The sequence below is a fragment of the Phalacrocorax carbo genome, chromosome 8 (assembly GCF_963921805.1).
Source record: "Phalacrocorax carbo chromosome 8, bPhaCar2.1, whole genome shotgun sequence".
NCBI classification, from domain to species: Eukaryota; Metazoa; Chordata; class Aves; order Suliformes; family Phalacrocoracidae; genus Phalacrocorax; species Phalacrocorax carbo.
The window spans coordinates 42539853-42565604 of NC_087520.1; the positions used below are offsets into that span (position 1 = coordinate 42539853).

The window sequence follows — 25752 nt, forward strand, 5'->3', positions numbered from 1 at the left end:
GTACAAAGGCTGGTGCAAAATCCTGCTGTTCATGCTACAAGCTAACTTGCAAATACAGTGGCATTTTATGTCTGGCAGCTTCGAGTCAAAGTTTTCTGCTCTAACAAGAAGCAGTCCTGGAGATTTCTATTCAGAGCACCCAGAAGTATAGGCCTGTCCCTCATTCCCTCCTTAATAATGGTTTCATTACTTAAAATTGTCCGTTGAGAGGAAAGCTGTCAGAATAACTTGTGTTTCTGTGTATTTTTCACTTAGGTGTCACAAAGGCAGTTGACCATGTTTAAAAATGTGTATAAGCAGGTGATTATGGTTTGTACGAGCACATACATGCGGAGTATGTTGTACTCTTAAAATCTTAAGCTATCATTTGGTAATGAATTTTACCTTGAAACTGTTTTGTGACAACCGTAAAGCTAGAACCGCTTGCCGTAGATGAAAAAAGGTTTTTGCCTTGTCCAAGTTGTTTCAGCTTTATTAACTTTGTAGACTTTTACTGTTTCTGTACTATTTTTTGCCACCAGGTGGGAGCAGAGCTTTTATTTTGTCTTTAATGTATTAAAGTAGCTATATAATTTTTACACGGTTTCCTTCTGCACCTTCACTATTGGCTAGCTGTTTTTGCAGAGGAATAATCTGAATATAGATCCTTTTCCAGTGAAAAGGAATTAATCTTCTCATGGCAGCTGATTTATGTAGGAATTATATTGCTGCAATTTCTGTAATTCAGATGCTACTGATTTTGGTATGAAACGTTTACTTGAAGGTCTGAATGCCATGATACAAGTGCTTTGCTCTGGGGGAAAAGGCGACTTTTTTCATTGTCGTTTTTTAAAATGTTCTCTGTCCTGTTTGGGAAGTAGGTACATTAGTGCTTTGTTTGTACACCCACACTCAGAAATATGTTAGATGAGTTTCAGTGTATAATTTCCAGACAGATCATTTGCTCTGTTCCGTACACAAATCATTTCAGACCTCCTGCCCAGGTTAAAGTCACTGTATAAAGGTATAGAGCAATCCTGCATGTTTCCCAGAGTTAGCTGCTGGTGGTGTTCCGTGTTTTCTTTGTGGCTGAGTTGGGAGCCTGTTGTTTGATTTGCTGGAAATTCAACAATTTCAACTCATGCCAATGGGGAATGAATTTTTGACCACAACTGATACAGAGTAGTAAACACGGGTAAAATCTAGACCTACAGTATCTCGAGTTTAGCAAGCAAAATTAGCACGTCTTCTGACTTAATGTCAGAGCTCTGAGGCCCTTCTGGACAGTTTTTATTTCGAACATGTGCTCAGGGCACAAGAAGATAAGATACTTTTCCAGGGACAAATTGCTGATTTGTGCCTTAATTTCACCAGCTGTTACAAGGGAGGTTAACGATTCATAGGCACCCTGAAGATAGTTTAATGCTACTTGACTCAACCTGCAACGGTCTGTGGTTTCTTAGTCCTCAAATGTAAATGAAAGCTACCAAAGATAAGGAGATGACGATCAGGACTAGAGAATAAAAAAACCAGACAGACAAATTTCGTGTTAGCCTTGATGAGAAAAAATACTGAGGAGTTAATTTTAGCAAGTGGCTAAGGTGTGTGAGAAAAGCTTTACCGGCAACACGAATGAGCAAGGTAAAGGAACTTCAGAAGCAAAGTATGAACCATTGATGTTTGTTTGGCAAAACTCAGGCAGCTAACATCGGAATGGTAGAGAAGTACAGGTATGGCACTTGCATATTCAGAAAGGGACAACTGTACTAATTATACACCTTAGCCTAACTTAGATGCTAGGAGAAATATTTTAATAATTCATTTCTAAGGGATAGTAAGGCTATAAATGGTCCATATCTGTAAAAAATATGCCTTTCAGGCTTCACTTGCTGTGTTTCACAGTTACTGCCCTCAGATGCATAACCTGAGGATAGTTAATAATGCCTTATGTAGTGTTCTAAGTAAGCTAGGGAAATAAGTGATTGGAAAACTGGCTATCCTCTGAGTAGTCTTTCAGCTGTTCTTGGTAACTTCAGGGAAAACTTTAATGGGATAACTTAAAAAGATTCTGAACTGTGTTTTCATTGTGGATGATAGAATTAACAGTGCATGTAAAATTTGTTTACAGCAGGTAGAATTTCAGATGACGAATACAAACATTTAAGATCTGACTAAATCTGGAATGATTTTAAATTAGAAGGTGGGGAATCCAGTAAATGCAAGTATGGAATGATACACTAGAACAGAAATCAAATGCAATTATGTGGTATGAAGAACAAATGGTTGGTAATAGTATTAGAGAATAAAAGGATCTGGAAGCTCTAGGGAGTTGATAAGTGTCCTTAAAGCTGAAGAAGACATTTTATATTCAGTGTGTGTTAATAGCAGTTTGCCTGGGAAAGATGGGACATAACTACGATTCTGTTACTGCTGTTGAGGACTTGATGAAAATGCCGGTCTTTGGGCATTACTTCTTAAGGAAGATGTAATAGTGCAGCAGAGAAAACAAGTAAGATTTGAAAACTATGCTCTTTTGGCAAAAATGGAAAATGTGGGTTACTTTGTCTCAGATGAGAATGTTGGAGTGATCGTGGATGTAACTTCAGATATGTAAAACAAATTCATACAGGAGACGGTGATTCACTGCTCACCCGAGACTAGTGAACAAGACAAGAATTAGTTTAGTTTGTAACAAGGTGTTTCAGTGTTACGCAGTAAAAGACTTTTTTCGTATTTCTAAAGCTGGGTAAGCACTAGAGCAACTAGTTGTGGAACGAAGGCATGCAAGGTTTGGGGGTTTTTATAAACAACTTCAGAAATTTAGTCTGTTTTACTATCAAACTGCATTCTTGCAGAAACTGATTGCGTGAAGGCTTGTCCATCGGTGTTGTCTGGCACTTTTTATCATTGTCCAGATTTGAAGAAAGGCCTGAGTGACGTAATATTTGCCAAGTAATGGTCTTAAGCAAGCATTAAAGTGCTGCCTTGTACCGTGTGTATCTTCTCAGGTGGAGACCATATCCACGTGGTTTCTCTTTCGTTAAACTTTGGACTTGCATGGATTAGGAAATTTCAGGCTTTTATAAACTTGACAGGTATTTGTAATAACACACCTAGTGAATTAACTTTAGCAAAATATTTTCTGTTTACCAACAGAAATTTCTGAACATGATAATATTGTTCTAGCTTATGCTTTCAAATCAAGGCCTTGTTTCACAATTCATTATTCACCAAAGGGAATGTGAAGTCTTCCTGCTTAGTGCCGTGTACTTTATAACAGGTTTTGAAATTTTAACAAAGTTTTCTTATGGTTGCAAGTGTATTTTCCTTCTGATACTTTTGTAAAAGTTCTCTTAGTTATTGTGTAAATGTTAGATGTGGATAAAAATGTGGTATTAAATGTAATTGCTGTATACAAAAATAATCCTTTATGTTAAGAGAAACAAAACTCACTGTAATTACTCTAGACGTTGTTTACAAAGCAGTTTTATGACCACAAGAGGATGCTAACGGTCCAAATAATATTTTTTAGTATGATACAAAAATGAGGAAGAATATACTTAACATAAAAAGCTGTTGATAAACATTAAATACTTCTTTCATTATTTTAATCCTAATTTTCAACAGTGTTTAGTTACGTTCACAGCAAGATTGTATGTGTGCAAACCTGTTTCAGACTTTGCTGCATTAACAGTGTATTCTGAAGAGCGTTAGTAATTTAGTAACAAATATATTCCAACATTCACAGAAGGATTTTCATCTGCATCTGTGCTAGGTGCTACGGCTTCCATTTTACATCTTCTTGCTGTCTGCCCTTTCCAGTGTCAGGTTCTTCATGTGATAGGGGACTGATCCTAAGTATCACCTATGTATTTTGGCATGTTTTTATTTGGTTAGAACTGGTGGTGCCAGCAGGAAATATGATCTTTAGGTGAAGAGATAGTTTGGAAGTAGAGGGACGTGGATTTTTTTGCGGTTCTGCCACCTCCCTGCTTGCTTAGAGCTTTGCCTCTGCTTTTGCACCACTGTCATGTTCTCTTGTCTGTTCACATAGCTGTTAGAGTGAAGAGGTCAAATTCTTACGTTTATGCAGTGTAGCATCTGAGGCCTTTAGAGGCCCTCACAATTATAAAAATAAATAACCCCATTGGTAGACAATTGCCGTGTTTGTTTGCATTTTGATTGTCTTATACACCTCTTGTCCTTATTTTGCAAATTTAAAATATACTGGATGCAATGTTTTCCTTAAACAGTTTTTATTTAGGTACCTAAATAACAGGTCAGGCTTCCTGGAAAAACTTGCCCCATTGCTCTCAGTTTCACAACTGAAACAGACTTATTTATGTGCAGTGGTTTCTAATTTTTAAACTTGGGCCATTGCGGAAGCTTTTGAAAGCAGGAAAGCAGTGGGCATTATGTTATGTAAGCCTGTTACCTTGTAGATTTTGGGAGTCTTAAAGCAGTAAATAAAACATACTCTTCAGAAGACCATGTTAATGTCAGTCTGCACTAAGATATTTTTGTTGTAAGATAGTGTATGTTGAAACTAGTAAACTGAGACATCGGCTTCATCTCTCTTCAAAGCAGAGTAATTTGGGAAATACTGTGTAAAATTGGTGGCAAGGGATTAATTATAGCAGATGGGAATTTATATATCTATCTCTATAAATAAAAGTATCTAATTTTAGTAAAATAAAAAGAAATAGGTTTCCCCAGTTTTGAAATGACAATAAGTTTTTGTACCAGCATCCTCCTGACCCAGATTCTTCAGTTGAAGAAACACATCTGATTTGAAATATGAGCAGTGTTTACATGGAGCGAAAGATCTTTGCGGAAGTTTTTGGGAATCTCGTTAATTGATGTGCATTATTTTGTAATGCATCAACAGATACTTGTTTTGATGGCTAGCATGTCTGTTTTATTGACGCTCAATTTACTGTTTCTCATTCTGCAGAAATACTGGAAAATGTAAGACTAATACATAAACCAGTGTCTTTGCAACCGCGAGGGCTGATCAACAAAGGAAACTGGTGCTACATCAATGCTGTATCCTTACCTTGGAAAAAATTAATACACTTAGGTTAAAATTTGTATATTATATCTGTCAAAAGTTTTTCTGGATTATTCTGGTAAGTATTTCATAAAAGTTCGTCTTCCCATATCCTACTACTGTGGTTAAAATGTTAAGGGTAGCATCTAGAAATCCCAGGGTAGTTTGGATCATTGAACCTCATGTCCAGGGTTCCCCTGCAGTTGGCTGCACAATCCTGTTTGCATTTTGGCTCTGTTACCTCCTCCAAAGTATTTCAGAACTGTAACTTTCTCAAGACTGAACACCTTCTCGTAATTCCTAGTTAAGTTTACTCATGTCTCTTTGTGCATCAACTTAAGTGGTTATTACTCTTTTGTGCTTGAAGTAACTATTCTTACCCTTAGGTGGTGTTCTGATATTTTGGTAAGTGGATCGTTGGGTTTTCTGTTGATCAGGCTGTTGCTGTCATATCATCTGTGTAAATGCAGTGTTTAGAATAATCCTTTTACAACGGGATGGAAGATTAGCTTGCTCTTGATGTATTAGAATTGTATTCCCCTCCAAAAATAACTTTTATCCTGGGTAACAGAAATATTCCTTCTTCAATGCTGTATTATGATAGTTTTATTAATAATAATTTTTCAACTGATAAATCCATATCTCCTATGTTAGCAATGGCTTACTGCAAGTGACAATTAGGATACTTAATATTTTCCTCTGGCAGTTAAAGACCAATTTCAAGACTGATCATTGCAGAGCCTAATAACGTATTTCCAGACCAGCAATTGTGCTTTGAACTTCAGCTTTTGTCTTGTATAACTAGTTCTGCACTCATCTGGTTGTATGTGTTAGCCCCCATTTTTTCATTCTTAAAATGTTACGTGGGAATTTGTTACTCAGTCTTTGCATGCTGTAGGGATCGAGTTAATATATCTCTCTAGCTGTTGAGATTGCTGCCTTTTTTCCTTGCCCTCCAGTCTTCTAATATATTTCCTGTGTCCACTGTTCTTGCCAAGTAACATGGATTTTGATGTTATTAAAGCATTTTCTCCCAACACACACTGTAGTTTCACTGGTTGCTCCAAACTCTTCTTTACACTGCGGAATGCTTCACATCACAGCAGTTTTGTTTTTGGTTTGGAACAGGGGTGGATCATCACCTTTAACTTGAAGGCTGTCAGCTAGCTTCTTCCATTCTTTTCAGAAAACATGTTATAACTTGCCAATTTTTAAATTGTTAATTTTATAAGTCTTTCCTATGAAAGTTTTCTCTTTTTTTCCCCTCTCCTGCTCCTAGACTAAATGTTTCCTTCCGCTTTAGTTAAAGTTTTGGACATTATTAAAATGTCAGTGAAATCACTGCATGTTCTGAGATGGCGGGTTTTTTTTAGTATAACTTCTGTACCTTACTAGTTAATGTTGTGATAAAAGTCCATCCATCTGTTCCAGTTTAGTTATTGGACTAGTCTACATAAGTTAGCTTTGTTTTGCATATAATTATTAAATATAATTGAACATTTGGTTAATAGGCAGATTACATTTTCTGAATATTTCCTTAATGCCACTGCATAGACCCTGCAAGCGTTGGTCGCTTGCCCTCCAATGTATCATTTAATGAAGTCCATTCCAATGTATTCAAAATCCCAGCGGCCGTGTACCTCAACACCAATGATAGACAGTTTGTAAGTAGCTTGTTAAAAATAAAACCTGTGATCTGACTAAGCTCATTCAGAAGTATCTAACAAATGATTGTTTACTGCAATTGTTGAAAGTTGCTCTGTCTCCAGAAGACTTTTTGTGCCTTTTTTTGGTGACATGTGGCTTTTATAATGAACTTGGTATTTTCCGATTGCTTGGCTAGTCAAGGAAGATACTTCCTGTTGCCTGAGGAATATCGGTTTTAAGAGATGCTTAATATGCAAAAATGATCAGTGAGACCTGCAAGAACTAACCTAACACCTTGGTTTCATGAACAATGATCTGGTTAATTTTTGTCTGAACTTTACTCAAACTTCATTATGATATTCTATGGTTTTTTTCTTTTTTGGCAGCCAATAATGACAAGGATCTGATTGTATTATTTGTCCTTCTAAGTCTAAACTTGCTGCTCATGTCTAGTTGTTCCTTCCGTTCTGTTTCAGTGTTCGTTTAATGAATGAGTTCACTAATATGCCTGTACCTCCTAAAGCAAAACAAGGTGAGTAGGAATAGGGGGAGAAGAGTCTTAAAATCATGATAAGAAGGCTTTGGGGTAAGGATCTGCATTGTGTGATGCGCTTAAGACCTTTAAGTAATGGTGCTTGATCCCCTTCATGGCTCCTTGGGCTTTTGGGGTTTCTTGATAGCTTAAAAAAAACTTTGCTGTTGTTTTTCTGTCAGTGTTATGCCTTTCCTTATTGGCGATTCATGTCAAGAAGTCAGAGGTGTTGCACCTTTTTATTTATTTTCTTCCATTTGGTAGACCAAATGTACAAGTGCAATAAAAATAGTTTTTGTTGAAGGCTAGCTGAATTGTTCAGATGTTTTCTAAGAACATGCTCTTTCTAACAAAATAATTTGATACTCGCTGTATTTTACTCCACTTCTTTCCTTACGTATTTCTAGCTGTTCGGTTTATCAACTTGCACAATTCTATCATTCTTCCTTAAATACTCACATTAATTTGGAACAAAATGGGGCCATAACAGGCCCGTCGAACAGGTAGAGATTGCCTGCAGGCATGTTATCATGGCTTTTAATTCCTCCCCATCCTATATATCAGTGTGAAAACTTCAGAAGCATATGATTCCTGCTAATACGTGTTTAGGATCAATGATGATTATGTAGTGAGGAACAGAATATTTTTTTTAAATGCAAATAAATTATCTTGTAGGTTCCTTTTTTTTAATCTCTAGACCACATCTGTTGTATTACAAATTTATAGAAATAAAAACCAGTTTCAGGAATGTGTTTATGTAACATTATAAGAAAATATCAAGAGGAGCTGGTTGTTCCAGTGATTTCCAAACAGTTCAGACATTTCTGTGGTTTGCTGCTTAAGTTTTGTTTCTGTAAAACAAATCTTACTGTCTTATGCAACTTATTATACTTCTAGGTCATTTCATTCCATTGTGTAGTTTTCAAATATAGTTGCTGAGACCTTGCGTTGCCATTAGGTTGAACATTCTGTCAGTCTGTATCTTGGTTGAGTTTTGGGTTTTTTGTGCAGTGAGGAAATGTGATCTATTAGAATTATAATTATATAAAAGATTTAAGGAAATCTTTGAATACAAAACAAGTACAAAAATTTAAATAGAACCAGAATTGTCCTTTTTATGGTGGCTGTGGATATTCTTGTTAATATTCAGAGTGGTGACTATAAAGAGAGTACTAACTTTTCCAGACCATCCTTAAGGCTGTGTGGGGTGATGTAAGGTGTTGTTAAAAAAAAACATTTCCAGGTAAGAGTCATATCATATGATTTCTGAGCTTGAGTCACTAAAACTGTAATAAAACTATTAATACAAAAATAATTTTGGATTGTAGAATCTAGTGATGTGTGAAGAAAATGTTAAGGTGTATTGTAGAAAAATTTCTGTGTATTGTTATTGATATGTACTTCCCTTTGCCTTGCAGCTTTAGGTGATAAAATTGTGAGAGACATCCGACCAGGAGCTGCCTTTGAACCTACATACATTTATAGACTTTTGACAGTTATAAAGTCAAGTCTGTCAGAAAAGGTGTGACCTGCATATTTTTTACTTTTGTAATGGCATTGTGAGGCAGTCACTGTCATTAAAACAATGCAAAGCCATACACCAGGTTCTGTGCCTAAATATTACTGAAATCAACTAGTTGATAGTTCATTGTAATGGAGCGAGACTGTTTTGGGACTTAAACTATAGGAGGTTGTTAATTATAAGTTTGGAAGTTTATGTCAGAATAATGAAAAAATTACAATTGGAACGGAACATCTTTTATAACGAAGATACCTATTGATTTGTGTTTAAGAAATGAGTAGTTTGTTTCTGCTTGGGATTCAGTTCGGAATGGCTGAAGGTTCACAGAGACTGCAAAATACTCTCAGGTTTAGTTTCAATTTAAAGAAAAGATAATGGTTCAAACTATCTTTTGATTTGGCCTTGGTTTGACACCAACTCTTAATACTGCTTTTAAAAGGAATACCAAACAAATAGTATTGCCAACTCACCTGTTAAATTAAATTTGTATTAAGAATGCAGAAATTCTTGTATTCAGGTCAAGCTTATGTGTGTACTTGCTGTTTATGGCAGGTTGCTAATTAATGTATAGGTTCTCTTTGAACTGAGTAAAAATGAGGGGTAGTTATAGCAAAATTTGAACTGTATTTGACTTTACATCATAGACTGAGTAGCTGGTAAATTAGCTAAATTAATAGGAGAAAGCTCGATGTTCAGTGACATGAACCTTCTTTTAAAATGAAAACACAAAAATGCCATGTAATAATGGGAAAAAAACCCCATTTTATTCAGGGCAGGCAAGAGGATGCTGAAGAATACTTGGGGTTTATCCTCAATGGACTACACGAAGAAATGCTGACCCTAAAGAAACTTCTCTCTCCACATAATGAAAGTTAGTGGATGTTTGTTGTTGTTGGGTTTGGGTTTTTTTTTTGTGTAGCAAACTTAATTTCTTTCAGATATTCTCATTTTTTTAATGATGATTCTGTAATACAGAGAAGTGTTTGGAGTAGATGTTGAGAAAGGGATATAATGCCATATTTTAGGGGACTCAGACATTTACAAAAAATCGTTTGTTAAAATCTGTCCAAAGGATAAAATCAGTCCATTCTGTCCAATTTACAAATGGTCTGAGGTGTTCCGGGGTATTTGGAAAAGCATGATAATTCTGTAAATGCTCTGAATGACAATAATCATGTCATATACCTGGTCCTCCTAAACAACAAATTTCTGTATTACAAATTTTACTGAGATCAACTGAGCACTGTTTGAGGCTAACTCAAGTTGACTAGCCTTGTCTTAAGCATAGCTGTGTTCCCCATTCATAGCACCTGCAACATCAGTTATTCGTTGGGGCTTTGGCTCTCTCCGTGGTAGTTTAAAAATCAGTGTGTTTTTTCACTGATCTTTAAACCACTGCTGATTAAGATCTCTTTTTTGGAGTGGAAACTTCTGGACTAATGGCTAATATATATCTAATATAAAACAGAACATATTGTCAATAAGAATTTTAAAATAATTTATTGTTGGAGAAAAATTTTCTTTGGAAGAAGTGTTAGAATTTGTATGCAGACTGAAAACCTATTTCATTTTACAGTGGTTTTATGTTTGGGTCCCCTATGAAAAATGAAACAAAACACCACTAGTCTTAGCTAAATATTAGCCAAGTATAGAATTAAGATCACTAGTTATCCAATTTCTCTTCAGTAGGGTAAATTTTTAATGATATAAAATGATCATTCCCTATTTTGTTCTTTAGCTCTGTGCGGTTTATAGCCTCCTGAGTTTGGCACTCGCAAAGAAAATATTTGCTAAGCCTTGGGTTCCCTCTAAAATACCTGTGCAGAAAAGGCGTTGTATTTAATAATGGCATAATTATATTTCCAGACTAACACTTCACTTTCTAATTCTCTACCGCATAAATTTACTACTAAAAATATATCAAACTTTGCTGGAAAACGACATCTGTTTTCTAGCAAAAAAGCATCTCATCAGTGAGCTGCTTTCTGTTCATACCTGGATGTGTCCAGCTATGAGTGAGCCTGGAATATACTTGTCCTCATTTACTTTATCAAATCTATGAAAATATTTTATTTTCTGAAAATTATTAGTATTGTGGTTTTTTTCCTTTCAAATTCTTTATCTGTATACATGTTTTATTTGTAAAGATTCAAACACATTTTTTTTCTTCTTCACTTGAAGAACTCTCGGTGTCCAATGGCCCTGAGGCTCAGCCTGTTCATGAAGAAGAGGAGCAAGATGAGCAAGGGGAAGGCAGTGAGGATGAATGGGAGCAAGTGGGACCTCGCAACAAATCATCGGTCACTCGACAGGCTGACTTTGTTCAGACTCCAATTACTGATATTTTTGGTGGTCATATAAGGTATAGTCCTTTTTCATAAAAGTTGTTGAGACCCTAGACTGCTTTGCCTCTACAGATAACCTTTTCCTCTGCTTTGCTTTCTGCATTTTTTACTGCTGTTGGGTGGTTGGATAGGAGAGACTGTTACACAGCTTGTTCAGGCTGGGAGGGGTGAACATCCTACCATAAAGCATTTTTTATGCAAGAGAGGCTTCAGAAGATGGACCAGAATGATCAAAGAGATTGATCAACGATCAGGCGATTCTGTGACTTATTGTTGAGTCTGAATCTTGTGAAGTGTCTTAAGAGAGCAGATTGTTCAGAGAACAAAAGCCCTGAACTGCATGTAGAGGAATTTGAAATGTGTATGCTTTGTATATTAACGTCTAAGAGTCCCAAAGAACTTCAGAGCTACCTAATTTTTGTGACCTCTGAGAAGTCTTGACTCTTTTTGTAAATAAGGGATAGTGAGATTTACTGAGAGTTAAATCTGGTCAGTAAACTAAGAATGAAATAAAATTAAAAATTGCAGGCTTTTGGTTGTTCAGACACTTATGCTTCCCAGAAGTAGGAAAGTTATATGTAATAGATGATAAATAAAATGTTAAAGGCCAAAGAAGCTTGGAAAATATAAATTACTGCAAGATGTTGCAGGAATGAGAAGAATGTGGGACATGACTTACATTCAGGTCTGATACCCGATGAAGGCAGAAAGTAGATACTGAAAGAATATTTTTTTGGAAAGGAAGCCTCATGACTTGTTTGGAGGAATGTATAATTTAAAATGAAAGCAAGGTAAACACTTGCTAAAAACATATTCCAAAACAAAAATGCTAGGCTTGAAGAATTATTTTTAAATTGGAGACAGACACTTAATTGCTAGTGTTTGGCTCCCTGTGTTGCCAGGTATTCAGTCTAGAAGTGTGAATACTGTGGGCTAGTGCCTTCTGCCTGTGAAATGCACTGAAATTATTCTTCTGGGATTTGAGTCAGACAGCTGGCAAATAAAATGATATTTTCCATAGAAATTGGCAGACAGATGTTTGTACGTATTGATGAAATTCCGTGTAAATGGTAATGTTCACATACCCAAGGTATTGTTAATATCCTTAGCATATTTATCATGGTCAGAATTGTTTAGATCTGTACGTGATTCCATCGGTTTTTAAAAATACCAAGAGAATGCTGTCTTCTGTAGATGTCCACAGAAAATGACATAAAGCAAAGGTAATGCTGAAAAAGGACAAAAACTTGTACTGAGCAACAGAGCCACAGGGTCCAGTCTGACATCTGTTGTCTGCTGTCACCACACCCACTTTGTTTAGCCTCCAAACCAGGTCACACAATTTACCACAGAAACAGTATCCCATGTTGTGATGTTGGAAAGCTTCATCCTCCAAGGCTGAGGGTGGAGATAGGAAGGATTGAATACACAATTGCCAGTAGAATTCCACTAAAAGAAAGCGTCAGAAATTGGAAAACTCAAATGGAAAAAGATGCTAGGAAAACATGGTTTGAGCTGGCATCTTTTTGGCTTAGGAAACTTTAAGCTGTCCTCTCAAGGCTTTAATTGACTATTAAATGCCCATTTCGGCATAATTGCTTTAAAAAAAAATAAATAAATTAAAAAAAAAAAAACAAACCCAAAACAAACCAAAAAGTCTTCCTCAAGCAATGTGAGACTTAAATGTGTAATTATGAAGACAGCCAGTTCTATCAGGATCTGGTTTGTTCATGTGCAGGAGCCCCTTTTGACTTCCAGCTTGTGTGAATTTCAAATATTTATTGTGCAAGCTAGCTCACAAGCCAGTTAGAAGTCTGCTAAATATTTCCATAAGTAGTACCAACTTTTCCCTTCAAACAACTTTTATTTTTAAAAGAAAATACATCAATTACTTTGCTACCCTGCTTAAACTACAGCAATGGGCAGTGCCTGTTTTCCTGAGGAATTCTTACTGTAGCGTTTTTACAGTACCCAAGAGTAATTATTCATGGAAAATGATCCATTTTCCTGTGACAAATTGAAATTTGTAATTATTCTAATAATTGATATTGTTAGAGAAAATCTAGTCCGGCAAAGGTTTTGCTATCAAATCAATTTCTGCATATCTTTTTTGAGGAAAATGTTTTGAAGAAATGTTACGATTTAATTTCTAATAATTAAAAAAATCCTTAATGTTATATTTTCAGAATATTATCCAAATTAATTAAATCTTTAATACAAGGACTTGAAAGCAGTGGGAGCTGCTAGCGTTTTTCTGTCGATTATTGCACTAAATAATGGTTAGCTTAAAAGAGGTTTGGGAAGTGTATCCAAAAGCAGGAAGGCTTGCACAGTGGAGGGTTTGTTTGTTGAAACATCGTGCTTGCCATGTGTTGAAGGTTTTGTCCTTAAATATAGCCAAGGAGGAAGTGTTCAACTGAAATAAAGATGCTACTGTTTTTCACACGCTCCCTTTCCTCTGAAGGAGATATATTTGCCAATATAAAGATGCATTGGCTTTCTGTTGGTGCTTCAAGGCTTTGCCTGAGTCAAAGGGGCTCTTTTGATACGAGTTTGCAGTACAGGCATTAAATCTGTATGTTAACGTTTCATACGTGACCTGGAGAAATTTCAGCACGCTTACGGGGATTAGAGAAATGTTAATTATCTTACTACTTTCAAGCTTTGTAAGGTACTATAACAAGCATAACAATATAAGAAATGAATTATTTCTTTGGTTGTATAAAACCACATTTTTGTAGCAGCTGGGGCTTTTTAATGTAAGCACTGCTTTCAAAATAATAAAAAAAATTGAGCTATGTTTGGTTTTAAGTTTTCAACGAAGTTTAAGAAAAACAAAAATCAGGAAGAGCCCACTTAGTGCAGTGGCGCTGTGGCCGAGGAGTGTACTGTCTTGTTGCACAAAACAATGATCACCAAGTCTGGCTACTTAAAGACTGCAACTGAAAACACTTCAAAGAAAAAAATAAACCCAAAACACAGGAAACATGTTCTCATGTCCTAGGTCATTACTCCTGCCAGTTTTCCGAAAGACTCCAATTTATGTACAAAGGAGTACATGGGCGAAGCCTGGATGCAAAAAACGATGGGAGGAAAAGGAAATGCTGGTCCTTGATGGAGCATAGTTTATATTTTCTATGGCAAGATTTAAGCAAACAATTTTAAATCACTGTGAAATTGGTCTTAGTGAAGTGACTAAAAAGTTTGTGTACTTTTATTGGGTAATCTGGAATCAGTTGTCGTTTTTATAGTAAAACATACGGTTAGATAAGCACTACTACTTTACACTTCCAAAGATCTGTTGGAAAACATAATTTCAAAACTCTAACATGAATAAAGGCATCATCAAAAATGTCACTATTTTGCTTTAAACTGTTGATGCTTACCCAGTAACTGTTTTAGTCCTTGCATAAATAAACCCATTCAAATATAATCCCATTCGGTATACTCGAAGTGGATGCGAAAATCATTTAAATGGCAGTAAAGTGGATTCAGGTTGTTGGAACTTAGGCTTGACCTTTGCATTTGTGTGAGGGTTTTTTTGGATTAATTATAAATCGAGTTACTAAAGTTGGCTTCAAACCGTTCTTACCGGAAGGTTCTATATTGTTGAAAATTACTGTGCTGTATTACATTTTAACTTTTTTCTTTCTGTAGATCTGTTGTTTACCAGCAGAGTTCTAAGGAGTCTGCTACACTGCAACCTTTCTTCACCCTGCAACTGGATATCCAGTCAGACAAGATACGCACAGTTCAGGATGCGTTGGAAAGTCTGGTGGCAAGAGAGTCTGTCCAGGGTTATACCACAAAAACCAAGCAAGAGGTGTGTTGACCCCTTTTTACAGTCAAATACTGAACCTTTTAACAGGGTTTTTACACAGCTCTTGCTTTACAAATAGTTGCTTGAACACTACTACTTATGTTAACAAAATAGGTACTAACCTTTTCAAAGTGTCCTGCAGTAGTAAAACAAACTGCACTTGAACACATGCACTGAAAGGAAGGGAACTAACTCTTAAACAAGACTAAGCCTGTAAATTGGTGTGTTTTCTGGGTTGGTGTAGGAATGGGTTAGAGATTTTACTGGAGTGTGTATTAAATTAACAGGGCGAGCTCTGGTAATAACACGTACCATTATGAGTAAAATAGCTTTTAGCTGATCTTAGCCTACTGATTCCTGGGGTTGCCAGGTGTTGTTAGTAAAGGAGGAGCTCCTCAGAGCAGCATTTGAAAGCACGCTCTAGGTTGAAGAAGAAAACTCTTGCAGCAGAGCACTTGCATGGTTGTCTGTGTGGCTGCCCTTGATGGGTTTTGATTTACACATTTCACTTACAAATCAAAAACTAAAATACTGGTGGTAGGCTTGGCAGAAGTCCATCTAGAACCTCACTAAAACTTCTGATGATCACTGTCTTTCTCTATGGATTAATAATCTGAAATCTTTCAACAGCCAGTAATGCCTCCATTCAGTGTCCTTGGCACTGTGTAGTTGACTGGTTTGCTGTACACAGCCCTAAAATCCCAACTTGTCAGTAATACTACATTCAGGTTTAGGTCATCAGTTCAAGAAAAATGTTCTTCACAGTTGGGAGAATATGTGGAAAAGAGCAATCAAAACGAAGGGCAGTATAAAAGCTGTGATGTAAAGGGAACGAATGAGGGGGAGGAGCTGTTCAGCATCAAGAAAAAAAAAAACATGGAAGTGGAGAGATGGAACCAAATGTAAAAGTTAATATGTCAAAGCTGCTCTGAAAAGGGAAAGACTGATTTTTCTCAGTGATAGTCCAACAGTGAATAGGAATAGGACCTAGACTAGGTGTTACCTGTCTGCTTTAAGAGCAGGTTGCAGAAAACACCAGTCAGGATTTATACAAATCTTTAATTGATTCAGAGGGGAGGGAGTAGAGGACCTCTGAGATCTCCAGGCCCTGTGATTTTTTGTCACTTTGAGTACCAGGAGATTTTATTCTGTATTCTCATGCAGCTGTGCAATTTTTTTAATCTTATTTTTCAAATAGTACAATACATAATAGTAATAATTGCAATAGAAAAACACTTCACAGGAAGAAAAGCATGCCTTTGGCGTTACAGTCTGAGAACTTGTGATGCAGGGTAATAAATGAAACTTCTTCCCTACTAAGACATCGCCGTGCTTCTTATGGTGTGCTTTAGTAACGAAGATCTCTGGTGTGCGTGGATTGCTCAGGTGGAAGTTTTGCCTACACCGCTCATAACTTCTTTCAGCAGGCCAGGATGGAAAGAGGCTCTTGAGTTGTAGATGATGTCTCTGACGTTCATCTCTGTAATATTTCTAAATACTCCAAATGAGAATACTGTTACATAAAGAAAGGATGGAGCGTTTTCTTTGAAAAGCTAAAGATGGATAGCTGAAATTTCTCTGCCTTGCATACACAGTAGGAGCGTAAGAGAACGTTTATTTCCCCAGTTGTCTTCCATGTGAAAGAAACATTTGCAATGCAAGCTCATCATCATTTGCCACAGAGATTTGGTTTTGCTAGTCAGTCATTTTTTGGTTTTTACTGCAGATGGTTTTAACTACTTTCCTGACAACGCAGTGTTCAATTATGGGCTTTGGAAGAAATGGGTGTTCAAATTAGGTGCTGGAGGTTTGGTCTGGCTTATATTTTAGAGTCTCAATGGAAATACAAGCATTCATAATGCCGTTTAGATCTTTTTTCATAAGAAATTCAAATTGAAATAGCTGTTCTTGTATTAAAATTGTAGTGAAAACACTGAACACATTGACTGTAGAACAAGCGTAGGACTTTGCAGATAGTAATTTTCAAAATGTGTTGCAAAGAAGTACTTCATCTCCACTTTACAGAAGGGGAACTCAGGACTACTGATGAAGCTAAAAATTATTTATTAGGAAAAAATATTACTGTCTTCTGATTGTTTTAATGTGGATAGTATTATTTACAAGTTGTGGGCATAAGCAATTGATATGAAAAGAGTAATCTTCCAAATATATGTGGATGATTTCTCTTAAAAGTTTGTTTTTTAATCACTTTGAGCTGATTTTGAATGTATGTGTGTATAAACAGGAAATCAGATTTTCATGCAGTGTTTAAAATAATTAGGCATTTGTAAAGCAAACAGGTATTTAAAATGGAGTGGCCTTCTCTCGCTGTTTCTGACGCATTTTCACTTGCTAGCATTTGAAGAAAGTTGTTTTAGTTCCTTCTGGTCTTGCAGATCAGTTTGTTAACTCTTGAAGACATCAACAGTCAGTATGTTTGGTTGTTTTTTTCAAAGGGCTTAATTTTTATCCTTACTTGAAGTGATTCTCTTTTCAGTCTCTTATTTCTATTTGCAGACCTGCTCATGTTTTCTAACAAAAGTGAAGACTCTTGAGTAACAAACTAGCTTTACCTTATTTACTTTTCCAGGTTACCTTCCACATACTCCTTAAAAGGAGTCTTCACATCCCCTGGAGTTCTCAAACTGCTCCTTGAGGATCTTAGAAGTATTTTCTTGGGACTCTGACTCACATTCACTAAACAAACATTTGTGGTACTTCCAGCTGCTAATGTTGCTGCCAGAAATCAGGGCCCCTTCACAGTCGGGACAGCAGAACATGCGCCTGTTCCTCAGCTGCTGCTCTTCAGTCTGGCACCATAACACAAAACTGCTTTGATCTGTGATTTAAGCTAGTATGGAGCCGTGCAGCTGAGGTGCTGGCATCTGTTTCCATGTGCCAGCCCAGTTACTGACGGTGGAGAACAGCAGCTGCTTAAACCGCTGCAGTGACGCTCTTCAGCATCATCCATTCCTGGTCTGGGCTGGGAGCTGTTAAGTTCTTTTTGCACAATACTCAAAGGCTTCAGATTTGAGGTTAGAAGACTCAATACAGGAAAATCTTGAGATAACAGTAACAGGGTGAATCAAGTATATATTTTTTTTCCTCTTTATAAAACCTCTTTGCTTCCTAAAGGCAGAAGCTCATGCTGAGATGCATGGGATGTGCATGTTCTCCTGAGTTCATCAAAGAATTGTGTGAACTTCTTGCCATCTTCCCTTTCAGACTTTGCCTTCTAACTTCTTACTCTGCATGGTATTTCGAGGGTATTGAGGAGATGAGCACCATTAGGCACTTGCTGAATGGAAAAAGACAGGGTTTGGCTTGCTGGTTTAAAAACAAACAAAAAACAAACCCAAAACACCTCTCAGTTCTCAGTGAAGCTGCCACTGTTGCAGGGGTTTGATGGGTTGAACCGGTAAGATGCAGGTGAAACTTTACAGTTTGTAGAGACTATTTCTGTTTTAAATGTAGAATTACTTCTTGTAAATTAGATCAGCTCAGATCCATGAGGAAGTCAAGTACCCTACAAAATCTGCTTGCTTCAGCGTCATAAGAGGTTTTACTTTTCAAGCTTGGAAAAAGGTAACAGTTTTTCCCCATGAGTTTCTATTCTACTCTTCATAGATTCTAGCAGAGCTTGGGCCCTGTATTGAAAAATAATATGCTGATGATTTAAAATAAAGAGATTCTTCTCAATTAAAAAAAAGCCTAAAGCAGATTTTTTGAGATTTGGGGGTTTTCTGTCATAATTTCTGGGAAGGCAAAACATTTTTGTTCTGTAATTCTGAGTCCAACTTTAGGTTTTCAGACAGTAACTTTGTGGATTATTTGGTTATAACTATTGAAAAAAAAAAAAGATTTAGTAGAGAACAGTGAGGTTGTAACTCATTTTTCTCTCTGTTTTCTTCAGAACCTTTTTCAAGAACCCAGCATACTTTTTGTTTTTAAACGAGAAGTCTTTAATTGCTGATCACTTCTGTTACAGCTGATCGTGATGGCAAAATCACTTTTACATAACCCACATAACAGCTCACTTTGTTTTTCAAGGAACTTCTTGAGTGATAAATATCTTCTGGTTAATGGAAAATATTTTTTTTAACTGTTGCAGTACTAATCTCTTACTATATTAACCATTGTCGTCCCTGCTGTGAATGGGTCTTCATTTTAATGATACCCCATTGTGAGAACGTGTTTTTTCAACAGTGTTTTAGGATTCTTTTGATGAGAAGGGGGGAATAAAGGTAGTGCCAGGTTAAACTGGAGAAGTCTGTCGTAGAAACTAGTACTTCAGCAGGGAATGGCGAGGTGCGCTCAGGGCAGTCTTGAAAGCGACACAGCATTCAAACCTTTTAGCAGAGTAGTTGCTTTTGCATTTAAATCAGTAGTTCTGCAGTGTTCAATGAAATTTCTCAAGATAAACGTGGATTTAGGTGTTTACACCAAAATCTTTTATTTTAGTAGTTTCCCTTTGCTTTATAGAGAGTCTTCTTTTATTGTAGTTAATTTCCCTGTTGAAAATTAAGAAGTGATTTGGATTAGTTCTTGTTTTTCCTTCTATTTAGCTTTTTGTAACAAGGCATCAGCTTTTAGAAATGAAAATAGCTTTTAGAAAATAAAATTTTTGCCTCAGGTACTGAGGTGTGATACTTTGTCTTCTACAGTTCAGAGTTCTCCAAATTCAGCAGCATGTGGTATAAGTTACTGACCTCTGATTAGAGTATAATAGCTTGCTAAATATTACTAATGACTCAACTTTCATGAGGAGTTTCTCCTGGGGAATCTCTGGCAAGGTGCTTTTAGTACTGCAGTACCTAGAATGAGCACAGACATTCAACATGTTAGCTTCTACTAAAGAGTATTGGGGTTCTCCTTAAAGACAACAGTTTGTGCTTTAAGTCATAAACTGCAGTGTTTACCATAAATTAATACTAATTTTAAAAATCTGTGTGTTTTCTGCTAGAGTATTTAAAATTAACTACTCATTCCTCTTTTAAAGGGAGTAATTTTGAGCAGTTAACAAAAAAATTAGGTTTTCTTCATCTTTGTTCTATGTCTGTGATAGGTGGAGATCAGCCGAAGAGTGACATTGGAAGAACTCCCCCCCGTTCTTGTTTTACACCTCAAGCGGTTTGTATATGAGAAAACTGGTGGATGCCAGAAGCTTATCAAGAATATTGAGTATCCTGTTGATCTGGAAATTAGTAAAGGTAAAGATTTTTTTAACAGAATTTCCCCCTCTCTCAGGAAAAGATAATGTTGTGTTTCCTAGGGGTATCTGTGTTTGTTTTCTTTGCTCCCAGCTTTGTGCACAAGATTTCTCCATTGTTGTCTGGAAACTTAGTAATTTGGATGAGTGTCTTGTATGCTTCTTTTTTCTTTGTGTGTGGTGTTTTGGTTTTTTTTTCTTCCCCCTTCATAAAAAGAATATATTTCGGTTTCTGGATTCAGTTTTGCCAACCCTGATGTTGCCTGTGTATGAATTTGGGCATTCATTTTGCAAAGAACATTATGCTGAAAGATCTTAGAACCTTTGCCTCATCCTAGACTTTGGGTTGGCCAAATAAGAGGTTCCTGCAGATTTAAGGAGGAAGGTTATATAGACTGCTACGGACAAATATCGGAAGTGATCCTGCTGAATGAGGGGCATGTCCCTACACACGGCTGTTGCTAAGTAATAGATACTTTTGCCACAAATCTCATTCACAGAAGTGGCAAATTATTGTAATAACAGTGGCTATTGAAAGGAAACTGGACATTTTATAGAAAATGCAGCCTGGAGGCAGACAAGTAAGCCGTAGTTCAGAGGTTAAAAAACAAAGTTCTTTAACAAATATTTTAAGAGACACTGATTTTATAAAGTGTGAGAGCTTGCATATAATCCAGCGTCTGAAGCAAAATTAAATGCATTTTGTTTTGATCTGACAAATTGGCTGTTAGCCAGCCAGGAGTTCAAATAGGAAAAAAAATAAATAAAATTAGTGATTATTCATATCTCAAGTGAGATGTGTACTTGGTCGGACAGTACCCTTTTGTTTTACTTAATATTTTATTTTAAAAATTCTTTAAAGAATGGATATTTGTAGAACTAGTTCAGTTTACCTTGACTAACAAAAATGGTCGTAGTATGACTTGTAATCTGAGATGGATTTTGTCATTGTCTGACAGCAGGAATGAAAGGGAAAAAATGAGTAGTCCGATCTTTTGCCCTCTAATTCTTCAGGTTGTTGTTTGTTGTTGTTTTGGGGGGTCTTTTTGTTTTGTTTTATGGTCTTTTTGAGCCTACCATAAATGTTAGTGTTCAACAAACCTCAAAATTCATTCCCTTGATTACCAGCTATCAGAACCATTCTTTAAAGGCTGCAGAAGACATTCTAATTAAAACTTTCTCCTTTATGGAAGTGTTGGTTTCTCTTAGAAAGAATTGATCCCTTTGAAATTTGAATTTCTAAGCTTGCTAACTATTGCCTTTGTGACTTTTTTTCCCTCCTCCAGAGCTACTATCTCCTGGTGTGAAAAGTAAAATTTTTAAAGGCCAAAGAACCTACCGGCTCTTTGCAGGTATTTACTCTATATGCCTCTAGTCCCTGTATTGCAAATACAAATTCTGCATGTAGAACGCTAGAAACACTGGAGTTTCCTGGCTTAGATAAAATAATTTCTTTAAAATTATGCTGAAGTAGCTTGTGGGTGTCCAATTCTTGTATTTAGTGGGGTTTTTTGCATATTTACATGCATGCATATATTGTTATATCTGTATTTATATATCACATTGACCCAGCTTTGTGCAAAAACAGTTCTCTGACCCACCCTGCAAAATATCAGCAGAAGCTGAAATACAGCTGTAATATAACTATGCCTAAAATACACCACGTGTTCTCAGAATCATGTTTCAATGCTGGCTTTGCATCCCTTTGAACCCTCAAGATGAGTATTGCTGGCAAGGTATGAGTAGCATATTGTAGGTGGAAAAGTTTAACTTGGAGTAGATGATTTTTGTGTGAGGAAGCGATGTTTTTAAGAGCGTCTGCAATGTATAGGAAATACCTGAATTGGTAGTTAAGATTGGAAGCTCACGTAAGAATTCGGAAGGAGCGTTTTAATACGGAACGAAAGGTCTCTGGGCAGTAATGAATTTCCTGAAGTTTAAAACTCCTACACAGTTTATGATTTGCACCTGCTTATTTGTCTTGGCGTCAGGAGAACATAAGAAATGGGAGAACCGGAGGTCTTAACTTCTGCGTCACCAAATCTGTGCCCGTACTGGTGGCCTTGTGTGACTTGGTGGTTTGGATCCAGTTTTGTGACCGCTGAGGTTACAGAAGGAAACAACATACCTGTCTCTTGTGGAAATTCAGGACTGTTTCTGGCAGTGTAAATTTTTCTTTATTGGTAGTGGTTTTCATGGGGCAAGTTTAGACGGAGTATTTAAGGTGGCTTGAAGAAAATGTGTGACTGCCGTAATTTTTTTCTAACTCCTTCTATGGAAAAGTACAATACTCCAGTCTTCTGCCAGCCTAGGACTTCTCATCCACAGAAACTGAGCTTGGTGGATGAATTTTAAATTACTAAAGCAAGCTTTTGAAGAATTAAGTTTCAGATAAGGATTTGCCTAATTATGTAACAATTTTAGGACATCAATAATACAAGTTTAAGTTACTGTAAAAAGATCTGTTTCCTAATTTCCCCAAAACATATAGATTAGTATATTCTGCCTTTTTGCTTTGCTTACATTATTCTAGAATGTTTATTTTCATAGAAGTGTGACTCTAGTCTAAAAGAGAGTAAACAATTCCATAATTATATACTTCTGCTCCTGTGTCAGTTACGGCAATTCGTTCAGCTCTTTATCTGATCTTGTGAAGCATACGTTATGGGCTCTCACGTGCCTAGGAGCTAAAGGCAGTTTCGTACGTGCATCCTTAGAATTCCATCCATAAAAGATCTCTTCCATTTGGAGGCCGTTGCCGCACCTAGCACTGAGAGCTCAGCGTTAAGCTTTGGGTTTGATTTGTGCAAGGTGAGCTGAGACATATTGCCTGCAGAACGCTTCTGACAAGGGAGATAATTGGGGATAGAAGCCAGTTTGATTCTGTCTTGGAAGTAGCAGCATTAGCAGTTAATCAGAGGTGTTCGATTTTATTAAGGAGGTTACCATGAACTAATAAATGTGAAACGTATAGATTGGCACTTCAATAGATCCTATTTTCAGAATAAAATTAAGACAAAACGAATGGTTAGAGGGGGAATAACTGCTTACATTTGTAATCAATGCTGTTTGAAAAGCCTTGCCTGGTTTTTTTTCTATAGACTACTACCTAGTTATACCTGATTTTCTTTTTTTTTCCCCCACACAAATAGTTTCAATAAAACACTGTTGCCATCAGCAGACAGAGTGAATGTATAGCTTTAGAATACCTTGCGAAGCGTGGCAGTACCTATTGGAAGCTCTGAAGGGTGTGCTGTGCTCTTGCGATGGCCTTTGAGGGAAATCCTTCCCAGACTGCCCTCTAGGAAGCTGCAAAAAGCAATTTGGTGTTTTTGATTCTGAATTTACATAAACTTCCTTTTAGAATAATGAGATTTGTCATGCTGAGGAAACATTACTAATATTACATAGCATCAAATATGACCAAGCAAGCACTGAACACTTTAAAGATTCTTGCCTGAGCCAATTAATACAGATGATCTGTATTGCAGATGACACCAAGTTGGGCGGGAGTGTTGATTTGCTCGAGGGCAGGAGGGCTCTGCAGAGGGACCCGGACAGGCTGGATCCATGGGCTGAGGCCAGTTTTATGAGGTCCAACAAGGCCAAGTGCCGGGTCCTGCCCTTGGGTCACACCAACCCCAGGCAGCGCCCCAGGCCTGGGGCAGAGGGGCTGGGAAGTGCCTGGTGGAGAAGGCCCTGGGGGTGCTGGCTGACAGCCGGCTGGGCATGAGCCAGCAGTGCCCGGGTGGCCAAGGAGGCCACCAGCCCCCGGGCTTGTGTCAGCACTGGTGTGGCCAGCAGGAGCCGGGCAGGGATGGGGCCCCTGTGCTCGGCCCTGGGGAGGCCCCACCTCGAGTGCTGGGCTCAGGTTTGGGCCCCTCGGGACAAGAAGGGCCTTGAGGGGCTGGAGCGTGTCCAGAGAAGGGCAGCGGGGCTGGGGCAGGGTCTGGAGCACAAGTGTGCTGGGGGGCGGCTGAGGGGGCTGGGGTTTAGCCTGGAGAAGAGGGGGCTGAGGGGAGCCCTTCTCGCTCTCTGCAGCTGCCTGAGAGGGGCTGGAGTGAGGGGGGGGCTGGTCTCTGCTCCCAAGTCACCAGTGACAGGACGAGAGTAAACGGCCTCAAGCTGCGTCAGGGGAGGTTTAGGTTGGAGATGAGGGAAAATGTCTTCACTGCCAGAATGGTCAGGCCCTGGCACAGGCTGCCCAGAGAGGTGGGGGAGTCACCGTCCCTGGGGGGGTTCAAAAAACATGTAGACGTGGCACTTCAGGGCATGGTTTAGGAGACCTGGGGGTGTTGGGTTGATGGTTGGTCTTGATGATCCTAGAGGTCTTTTCCAACCTTAATGATTCTGTGATACCATCTGTAAAACCACAAGTATGCTATGAAAAAAGCATTATGTGACTCTTTCCCTTGATTTACTTTTTCAGTGGATATTTATGTGTGTATATGCGCATCACAAATTTCTCTTTGCAGTTGTCTATCATCACGGAAACAGCGCAACTGGTGGCCATTACACTACAGACGTCTTCCAAATTGGTCTCAATGGCTGGTTACGCATCGATGACCAGGCAGTCAAAGTGATAAATCAGTACCAGGTGGTGAAGCCGTCTGCAGAACGCACAGCCTACCTCCTGTACTACCGCCGAGTTGACCTGCTGTGAAACTTTTCCCTTTTACGCTGTGTGTGCAAGATACCTGCTTTGTAGAACGCCAACTATCACTAACTTTTTTTTTCCTCCTGTAAATGCTCTTTTGAGTGAATCTTTTTTCTTTTTTTCTTTTTTTTTTTTTTCCTTTTTTCCCTAGCAACTATGGGATAGAGTGATAAAGGAAACTACCTTGGGTTTGTGCACAACATAGTTTGTGTTGACTTTTGACTTTGCAGAATGAAGTCACTTGGTTGAAAGACTCAGTGTTGTGAATCAGAAAAAAAAATGATCTGAGTTAATGCTGAATCCTAAGATAATAAAAGGGGATTTGCATTTGATTCCCACTTTCTAATTGCGTAGTAGAAGAAAACCCTGCACCAGCAACAGAACTTGTAGATTTCTGTGAAAATGTTTTATCTTTACTTAAGTAAAAAAAAATTAAAAAAAAAATATAAAAAAAAATAAAGCGCTCTCTGCTTCCCCAATAGTTTTTGATAAGTGGTAAAATATGAGCCGATGTGTATGAGACAGAAACGGTCCTACGTGCTTCAAAAAACGTACAAACGTACACGATGCAGAGTTGCTGGTTCCTAATAGGAAGACACATTTTAATAATTGTGCGACAAGAAACTGCTTAAGTACACATTGCAGATCAAATATTTGGAGTTAAGATGTTAGTCTATATAGATGGGTGATTGTAACTTTATTGCTATTAAGAAATTTCAAACTGCATTTATGCTTCTGTGTACATGAAATTTAAAAAATGGGCAAAATAATTAAGATTGATATTTCTTTAAGTCTGCTTTGTTTAATTTTGCTGTCTGCTCTCCTATAATGTTGAGTTCCTAACTGTACACAGTTTAGTGATATCTAGAAGTATAAAGTCGTCGCCCATCAATAAAAGTCACAAAGTTGGTTTAAGGTGTGTGTGCGCGTGGGTTTTGTTTTTTCCTCACGTGTAAATTCTACCCTTGGAAACTCGAGAAGTCGCTGTGTA

The 25752-nt window shown here is 37.5% G+C and overlaps 1 protein-coding gene across 4 annotated transcripts in view; it reads left to right on the forward strand.

Moving 5' to 3' along the window:
- USP10 (ubiquitin specific peptidase 10) overlaps positions 1 to 25676 on the forward strand; it is a 56671-nt gene extending 30995 nt beyond the window's left edge. For 3 of the 4 annotated variants that reach the window (XM_064459679.1, XM_064459680.1, XM_064459682.1), the window contains 10 exons: positions 4934 to 5025; positions 6584 to 6693; positions 7153 to 7208; positions 8627 to 8730; positions 9502 to 9601; positions 10912 to 11092; positions 14733 to 14898; positions 19961 to 20105; positions 21391 to 21456; positions 24580 to 25676. In XM_064459679.1, coding sequence (XP_064315749.1) covers positions 4934 to 5025; positions 6584 to 6693; positions 7153 to 7208; positions 8627 to 8730; positions 9502 to 9601; positions 10912 to 11092; positions 14733 to 14898; positions 19961 to 20105; positions 21391 to 21456; positions 24580 to 24767 — 1208 coding nt within the window. In that variant the 3' untranslated portion in view covers positions 24768 to 25676. The remainder of the gene's footprint in view (positions 1 to 4933; positions 5026 to 6583; positions 6694 to 7152; positions 7209 to 8626; positions 8731 to 9501; positions 9602 to 10911; positions 11093 to 14732; positions 14899 to 19960; positions 20106 to 21390; positions 21457 to 24579) is intronic. The other variant, XM_064459681.1, reaches the window with a different exon arrangement.
- Positions 25677 to 25752: the final 76 nt, after the last annotated feature.